This window comes from Cygnus olor, chromosome 1 (assembly GCF_009769625.2).
Source record: "Cygnus olor isolate bCygOlo1 chromosome 1, bCygOlo1.pri.v2, whole genome shotgun sequence".
NCBI lineage: Eukaryota > Metazoa > Chordata > Aves > Anseriformes > Anatidae > Cygnus > Cygnus olor.
The window spans coordinates 55,627,937-55,636,713 of NC_049169.1; the positions used below are offsets into that span (position 1 = coordinate 55,627,937).

General features: G+C 45.9%; 1 protein-coding gene across 1 annotated transcript; it reads left to right on the plus strand.

Annotated features, from left to right (window-relative positions):
* The first annotated feature begins 110 nt into the window (after positions 1 to 110).
* On the plus strand, positions 111 to 6,334 carry TEX33 (testis expressed 33). Its single transcript, XM_040544835.1, has 6 exons — positions 111 to 662; positions 2,801 to 2,876; positions 3,484 to 4,130; positions 4,633 to 4,780; positions 5,839 to 5,949; positions 6,162 to 6,334. Exons 1-6 carry the CDS (start codon positions 654 to 656, stop codon positions 6,245 to 6,247), a joined length of 1,077 nt encoding a protein of 358 aa, XP_040400769.1. The 5' UTR covers positions 111 to 653; the 3' UTR covers positions 6,248 to 6,334.
* Positions 6,335 to 8,777: the final 2,443 nt, after the last annotated feature.

The window sequence follows — 8,777 nt, forward strand, 5'->3', positions numbered from 1 at the left end:
ATTATCTCTAATTATTCTCAGCTTCCGGTGACCTCTGTGTACTGGGTGGGGGAAACAGCTTTGCAGGCTGAGGGAGAGTTGCACTCTTGCCTTGGTGAGAGCTCAGGTCCGTGGTACAGTGCAACAGATGAAAAGTCTGGAGCTAAAACACAGCACTGGGTGCTGAACGCAGGAGGGCCAGGCTTTGGTTCTGTCACTGACTCAACGTGAGACCTTTTGCCAGCCAGCCATCTCCGTTTTCTGCTGTGGAAAATGGGTGCACCTCTCATGGGGGTCAATGAGATTGTGTGAAACATTTGCAGATGCTAGAAGATCCGGTTCTGCTGAAATACAGTCTCGTTGATTATTGTTGTGTTACAGAAGTCTCCAAGAACTCCTACACCTGTGATGAGGATTTACGGGCACAGGCACTTAATGAGATGTGAGCCTTCTACTCTCTTTCCTGCTTTTTTTTTCCTTTTTTTTTTGTTGAAGGATGACCCTGATCTCTGCCATGTTTCTTCTGGTTCCCATGGTGACTACAGCTCATAGATAGAGGGAGGGATGTTCCCTAGCAACTGTCCCTGCCGTTCAGCCTTCATACCACCTCCATACCTGGACTTCAGCAGGACCTGTCTGCTTGTAGGAATCACCGTGGCATCACGTCAGGGGCCATGGAGCAGGTGAGAGAGGTGGTTATGGAAGAGTCTTTGCCCCACGTTAAATCCTGGATCTTTTCTATCTGAAAGAAAGAGAAAAGATCTAATTTCATTTTAACCCAAAGGGGCTTCTCAGATCTGGAAAGTCATTGAAATATTCATATATTTTGGAGGCCTGGCCAGATGTGAAAGGCGTATGAGACCATTATTGAGCGCATCTGGTGACTGTGGCATAATAATCTGTACACCCGTCTCTCCTCCATGGCTGGTTGTCAGGAAAGTCAGAGTATTAGGCTATAGAAACCTGTTGTTGTTGTTGTTTTTCAGAAAGAGGTGTCAAGTTTGATAATTTTTAGCTGTTTGATCAAGATATGTCTTTTCTGGTATGCCATGTGGTTTTTTTTGGCTTAACAAAGCCAAAAAGCCAATTGGCTTAACAAAGGAATAAGTAGGCATTGTACTGCAGTGTTTGTTACCCAGGAGGATGGTAAAAAGATCTTTGAGTCCTTCTTTGTATTAAGATTCAGGTGTCTCAGGGTGGAACTTTGACTGGCTCAAAAGTAAAATGAACAATAAGCCCTAGCAATAACATCAAATGCAATTACAAACTAGAAAGTAGGGACAGTAGCAGGACTTCAGTGTCATTTTGTCCAGCGTGAATTGGGGAAATGAAGGCTGTCACTGAATGGGATTTGGGAAATGAGCTCGTTGCCTCTGTACACAGAAATTCTGCTACGTTGAAAGATGTGCATTGAAATGGGAAGGGAGGAGTACAACAGCAGACTGAAAGTCCTTCCCACTGAATATAGTAATAACAGCCATGTTTTTGTTTTAAGCAGGAGGTGGGAGTTGACCCAGGAGTTTCTTTAGGAATGCAGATTCCTGCACTTTGATCGTGTTTAAATGTTTTAGCTCTTCTATAAAAGCAGTACAGAAAAGAAGCAGATCCTGCAGTGTGAGCCAGGACTGGCTTCTTCTCTGCATCTGTGGTGGCCCTTTTCTTTTTGTGGGCGAAGTTCTGTCTCTTACTACATTTGCACAGTACGTAGCGCTGATGCTTGGAGTTTGACTGATATGGTAACTCCAGCTTCAGGATCCCAGCATTGTCCCAGACACTGCTGCAAAGTACTGGCACGGTGTAAAACAAGCTGCTGGCTTAAATCAGCCCTGTTGATTCTCATGAGCTAACTTTGAAGCTGTAGGCTCCCTGCCCCCTCAGCTGGTGTCTGTACTCGAATAACCAGCCTTCAGAGCAGAACCTAAGCACATAAATCATATGCTGAGCTAAAGTGACAAATGTAGATGTATTTCCCTACCTGATCCATATCACATTTGTATTGCTGCTGGTGCCAGCAGGCTCACAAATAACACATTCACCATCATGTGTCGTGGCTTCAGTTGTAACCTGTCACAGGTTTCACTTGGGTTCAGCCTGCAGAGTCGTGTGAGGATGAGGAACAGACAAGCAGCAGGCACAGCTTAGGGTTACACAGACATTCCCTGTGCAGGAAAGGCGTGAGCTCCCTCCTAGTGGAGGAGGCAGGTTTCAAAGGCTGAGTGACAGATCACCATATCAACCTGAATAGCAAAGCAAACCACGGAAGAGTCTGTGCCAGGATTAGGGAAGAAACCCCTTCTTCAGACCGTCTCCATTCCTCTGCAGAGCTAGCTTTGCACGAGTATTTTCTGGCCTTCCTTTAACACACTGAGGGAAGGAGCTATTGTAATTGCACAGCACATGACAGACCTGACATCTCTAGATGCTTCAGAATAAATTATGATGTTTTCACTGTGTTGTTGTTGGTTTCTTTCTTTTTTTTTTTTTTTCCCCTTCCATTTTGGCTTGTGTCTGCACCACTGCCTGTGAAAACTCTTGCATCTCAGTATTCTCCAGAGGCGCTGGCTGGCCATGTCCTAGTCAGGCTGCCCCACGTGAGCAGTTAATGTGAAATCCTGCAGGATTTCTGTGCTTTTTTAATTTCACAAGATCATGGGTTGTAGGACCAACCATCCGGTTAGGCATGGAAAGCTCTGTCATGATCTGGGGAGGTTTATTTGCTTGAGAAAAGTCTATGTCAATAGAGAGATGAGCAGATGAGCAAGGCCACTGTCCCCTTCATTCCCTTCTCTGGGCCTGACACAGCATTTGTTTCTCTTCCAAGGGGGTGCTAGAGGTCCCACCATCCCCTGCGCCTGATGTGGCAGAAAGTGACCCTGTGCTGGCCGGCAATACATCAGGTAAGCAGGATGGCAGAGAAGCTGTCCCTCCTTCAGAGCTTGCTTTGCAGTACAGCTTGTGATGCAGTGGGTCGTTCCCTCCCTCCTTCCTGAGGGGGCTGATGGGTTAAAATCCCCTTGAGAGTGTTTTCCCCCGCTGGTGGACTTATCTCACTACCTCCTTGCACAACTGCAGTGAGCCACCACCATTCTGTAAAGTCATCAGCAAATACCAGCCACAGAGACTGTAAGTGCATCTTCATGAGTGTGACAGCGATCAGGGGTTGGAGGGGCCACCCACACATAAGAAAACACAGACCTTTTTATGCATGTTTGACCACAAGATTTTTATTTGCACATTTCTGTGCCTGTTCATGTAGCAAAGACATTTAAGACTGCTTAGGAACTTTCTTTTTTCTTTAGGAACTGATTCTATGGGAAGTTTGGTATAAAGCTACAGGGTTGCTGTTCTTTACTGCTTTCTTTCCTACTTTGAGACTTTAATTCTTCTTTTGTTGTCTGCCAACAACACAGTGACATGTCTGGTTGTTTTCAGCCCTGTTAAGGTACCACCTATCAATCATCCAGACAGTACCAAAATCATTGAGCTATTCTTTTTGTCTTTAAGTGAAACCTGAGGAAGAAAAAAAGGAGCATCTTCCAGCAGGCTTACGTCCCAGCAGACGGAGAACATCCCAAAGGAGCTCCAGCAGAGCCTCTTGGAAGACCTCCAAAAGCCCAGCAGCTCAGGGAACAGCAAAGAACTCCACATCTATTAAATGCCGGGCATCTCTTTCTGCAAAGTGTATTCAGACTAAAAGACAGAGCAAACAGAATCTCCAGGCCAAAACTCCCCCCGCTCAGGGCCATCATTCAAGAAAACTTGAAGAGGAAAGAGAAGATGGCTCTGCCACCAAAGACCCCAGAGTGGGGCATGAGCCAAGAGGGAGGAACGGCACTAACTGCCTGTGTACAACATCCAGGCAGAGGGAGATGGAGGACAACAAATCCATTTCAAATGCCAAAGAACCAGTAGCGAGCCAGCACCAAATGCCAGGCACCAGAGTGCCTGGATCTCCCTGGAAGACCACCAAAGCTAGCTGTGAAAAAGCCAAGGCGACCTGCAGCAGATTTAGTGCCAAAGAGTCCTTATCATCATTAGGGCCTGATATGAAAGCAGAGTGGAAGCTGCTTCTGCAGAAGAGAAACAGCTTGATCCATGAAAACAGCAAATATAAATTTTCCAGTGCAGATGAACTTGCCAGCAATGAAGAGGTATTGGAGGAAGCTGTTTGATGTCTCCTTTGTGGCAGATTGAAGGATGTTTTTATGGTGTAGCGGGGGGCTGAATGGGTAGGATATTAGCAGTTTCTAGAAGACATGTAGAGGGATGGATTTGGGCTTCACAGTAAGGGGCAGTGACACATTCCACAGACAGCCTTTCCCATCTCTTTTCATTTCGATTTTCCATCCCCCTTTCATTTGTAAGGTTCCTGTAGCTAGGCAGAGCCCTAGCTCAGCGAGGCAAAATGTTGTACCTGGACCTAATCCAGGGCACAACACCATCGTCCCTTTCTGATTTGCACCCATTTTACCAGTCACAGTTGTTCTACACAGTAATAATGACTACAGAAGCTGCTGGGGGAGACTCAAGGACAGACCCAATTCCCAGGGGTTAGTTGTAGTTCAAAGGTATGTGCAGGGATGGAAATGCCAGCAATTTGCTGCACTTCGGGAGCACTGAATGAGAGTGGTTCCTTGTTGTTCATGTTTTCAGGAACGGCGAGCTCTGTGCAAGGCAGCACTAATCATAGGACAGAAAAGACTCAGCGACCGCACTGAGATGCTAAAAAAACGCCTGGAGTCTTCAACATTTGCTGAATACAATGAGCTGGGTTTTAACCTGAGGTCAAATATCTTCCAAGGTGAGGGAATGCACGTACCTGTACCTGACCTTCAAGCTGGTTCTATCTGCGCTGCGCCTGGGCTCACGGCAGCCACGTTAGTTTGGATAGAGGTCTGACTGTAGGATACCCTCACTTCCCTTCTTACTCCTTCCATCCACAGTCACTCCCAGGCTGTGGTGTTCGAGGAAATGAAAGCCAGAGCCTCCCTTTCTACATATTCTATCCCTTTCTCTTCTTATCTTTCACATTTTTTTTGAAGCACGAAAAGTGAAGGTGTATTGTGACCCCTATCCACCATGTGCAGAGCTGTCTAAATAGCCACCATTTGGAATTCAGTGTTCCCTATCATATCCAGTCCCAAATTACCCCCAGTTCCAACACTGGCATTATTTCTCGTTAAGCCATTTAGAGATGCGGGCCTCTGAAATTTCTTCCCAAACCTCTATCAGGCATTGAAGATTGCATTGTCCTGGTCTTTCTAACACACAGAAAAGAGGGACATCTTAACCCAGGGAGCTCAAAATCATTATTATCAAGGAGAAGGTACAATAAAAAGGAAGGTGAGGAGAAAAGGATGAGAGATGAAAATAAAGCCCCCCAAAATGGCTAGAAGTCACGAGGGAATAAACAGAGAAGTCTCAGTTGGGAGCTGATTGTAAGTATCATGTCAGAAAAGAAGCTCAAGAAGGCCTGGAGTGGTAAGATGGTGCTTCTTGTGGAGCTGTACTGTTGAACAGGAAGTTACTCACATGGATGAGGAGATTCAAGGGGACATCAAGTGAGCACTTAAATAAAGAAAGGGCACTGGGACACAAATAAAGGTGATACCCTTGCTGTACCCTTTATGTATGTCTCATGCCTGGGGATGAAAAGCAGATAAATTGGCAAACGAGCTCCCTCCTGGGTGATGATGAAGCTATTATTCAGCACCTAACCACACACCTGATCAAAGGTATTGCGGTCAACACGTGACTTTTCCTGTGCCCTTGAAATTGCTGGTGGTGCTCCCTGCTTCAGTTCCAGGACTGCAGTAGGGTGATTTCTGCATGCGTTTCCTCATTCCCTCTTCCTTGCAGGTGGCCCACTGGAGAGCAGGAGCTTGATGAAAGATTCCTACACCCCCGATGTAATTCAGAAGGCGATCAGGGATCCCAAGAATTGGCATGGAAGGAGGACTGATGAGCTAGGTATGGCGTCTGCTGGGAAAAGTATATTGCTGAATTCCTGAGAAAGATGCTGCTTCTGCCAAGGATAACAGATGAATCTGGACAAAGCGGGGGGAGGAGGAGGCGCTACAACTTGGCGTTTTCACAAGAGAGGAGCTCTACAGCTAGAAAAATCCCTGAGGGATAATAGTTTTAGAAGCGAGGCTGATGATTTTCTATGAACTCCTTTACAGGGAAATGGCATCAGAAAAATGCCCTAAATCTCAACTTGCAGAAAGCGTTGGAGGAGAAATACGGGAAGAAAAAAGGCAAGCTTTAGAAGATGAAGGATAGAAATTGGAGTGCATTCAGCAGGGGATCTTCCTCCTCAGCCATCTAATAAACCTCCGTATAGAGCACCAGCTCATTGCTGTTGTCAACAACAGATTTGTTGCTGGTGCGCTGTTCCCTGCTCAATTAGGGTATCTTTGGGGAGAGCAATGCAAGATAAGTCTGAATGCAAGAAAAGAAAAATCACTTTGTTGGTCACTGGTAAGATGGGTCTGCCTGGGGTGTGAAGCATACACCCTTGCAGAGGGTAGAAAGTCATAGTGGTGAGAGGAGGCTATATAAGCACATAAGGTAGAGTGGGACCTATGAGGTAGGACCAGGAATCCCACTGAGTGGCATGAGAGCCATGGGGGGAGTGAAGTCCAGACGGAAATGAGCATGGTTTTTGAATGTCACCCTCCCTGAACGAAGGTTACCCAAGGGCCTGAATGCTGCCTCCTTCTCCCCACACAGAAGGCTGTAAAACTGTCACACAGGGAAGCTTCAGAGCTGGGTGTCTGTAGCAGCCAGGCACACCAAATGAAGAACCAGCTCCTGCTGATGCTGCTTAGGTGAATTCAGGTGCTCTGGTGCTTCTAAGGCACCAAACAGTATCCATGGAATGACCTAAGGACAACTCCATACGGTCGGCACCAGGTGCCAACGTTGGTTAGGAAAAGAGGCTTTTCTGCCCACTATTCTAGCTTTGTTGTTATATCCGCCTCTTGGAGGATTTCAGGAAAAGCTCTTGCCCTGGCAGGGAACAGCAGTAATGATGAGAAAACAAATAGGAACTCACCTGAGAAGAGGAAGCACCAGAGTATTCATCAATGCCCACGCTATTGGCATGCCAGGGCAATGCAAAAACAAGCCAGTTCTTCCCATCCAATTTGAAATCCCCCCACAATGCAGATGGATCCATACTGAATCTCAAAAGCCAACCTCATCCCTACTAGCCCTTTCCCTAACTCAGAGAGAAATGCCTCTCAGAGGAGCACCGCCCATGTATGCATCCACCCTACAGCATACATAATCTGGAGTCCAGAGAGCTCATCTGAAGAATAACCAAGGATCACCAAAGGGTTTGAATGCTGCCAGACATGCAGGGTGTTTGGGGATTCCTGATGTGTTTTTCTCACTGTATCTAATGGTCCTTATTGCAGGATCCTGCCTTCCAGCTCCATGAAGTGTACCAGTTTGGTGCAGCAATCACAAAGTACGTGTCTGGGAGCAGCAATGCCCTGAACCTTCCCCTCTGGTCCCAAGCTTTCATAGTTTTAAAAGACTGATGCTTTTCTCAGTGATATGAAGTGTTTGGAGGCAGAATTAGGATTGCTACTCCACCCTTCATTGGTTGGGGGTTAGCTAACAATATGCTGACTTCATAAAAGCAGTGAAGGATGTTAAAATATAACTAGCAGTAATCAAGTGATAATTATTTTCCACCAGCAATAATTAACCATTTGGAATTCAGATATTGCTAGGCACACGCTCAAGTCTTTCAACTAAGGAGAATGGCCAAATGGCAGCTTGTAGAAATCTCCCTGTAGGTTTTTTTCCTTGTGTATCAGTACCAAGAGGCTCCTGCCTGAGCACACGCTACTGGACTGCAGCTGAACATGAACAGCACAGCCCTGCAGGAACACCTTGTTCTGTTGCTGCTTCCAGCACTGATGACAAACATGTCTCCAGGTACATAATAAGTGCTGTCTTCTGAAACTGTGGCAAATCCTAATCCAGAAAACATGGAGCTGAACAAAAATCTACTGATACTGTTTGGCATACTGAAAGCAGGCAGTTCAGGGCACAGTTAGCTAATACATACACGACATAACGTGGGCTGAATCAGCATACAGATTCACAGGTCTCTTTCTAATGTCTGGGCAGACAGACTGCAGAATTATGGTAAGGCTTGAAGCAAATGCCCTTTGCTACCCATCAAAGGCTAATGAAGAGACTAGATCAGAAGGGAAACAGACTGTCAGGTCTTGCACCAATACACCCTGCCACAAACCATGTTTTTGCCTTCTGCAGTGAAGAGCCGTAAGGTCATTTTGCACATTTTTTACAAATTAAAATGCTTATAAGCAAGTAAATAATACAAAACTGATTGAATTGTATAACGGACTCAAATGAGTGACAGCCAATTGATGACAAATGAACACATACGTGTGCAATCCCCCTTCATCTTCCTCTCTGCTTTGCCAAATGATACAGCACAGCCAGCGGCAAACGCTTTCTGATGGGTGGTACATTGAAAGCTGCAGAAATAACTGAGATAGCTTTCAAGGAGACGGCTCAGCTTCTAGAACTGATCAATACCTAAAGTCTCTGAGTACTGAACAGACTAATTTAGCCAGAACCTTGGCTAGGAACACCAACAAGTGGCACTCCATGATGACTTTGAGTATCCAAACACGCATATTTAAAGCCAGCTTTGAAATCTCCAAATAGCATGTCAGATACGGGTAGGCAAGAACTGGGCTGAAATGAGCACAAAATGCAGCTGGAAGTCTCCCTTCTGCTCATTCTTCTCCTCT

What these genes read in the sequence shown, in the direction of transcription:
- TEX33 (XM_040544835.1), top strand. An exon ending in AACTTGCCAGCAATGAAGAG is followed by an intron (nt 4,131 to 4,632) that starts GTATTGGAGGAA and finishes TCATGTTTTCAG; the next exon opens with GAACGGCGAGCTCTGTGCAA. An exon ending in AAGGAGGACTGATGAGCTAG is followed by an intron (nt 5,950 to 6,161) that starts GTATGGCGTCTG and finishes ACTCCTTTACAG; the next exon opens with GGAAATGGCATCAGAAAAAT.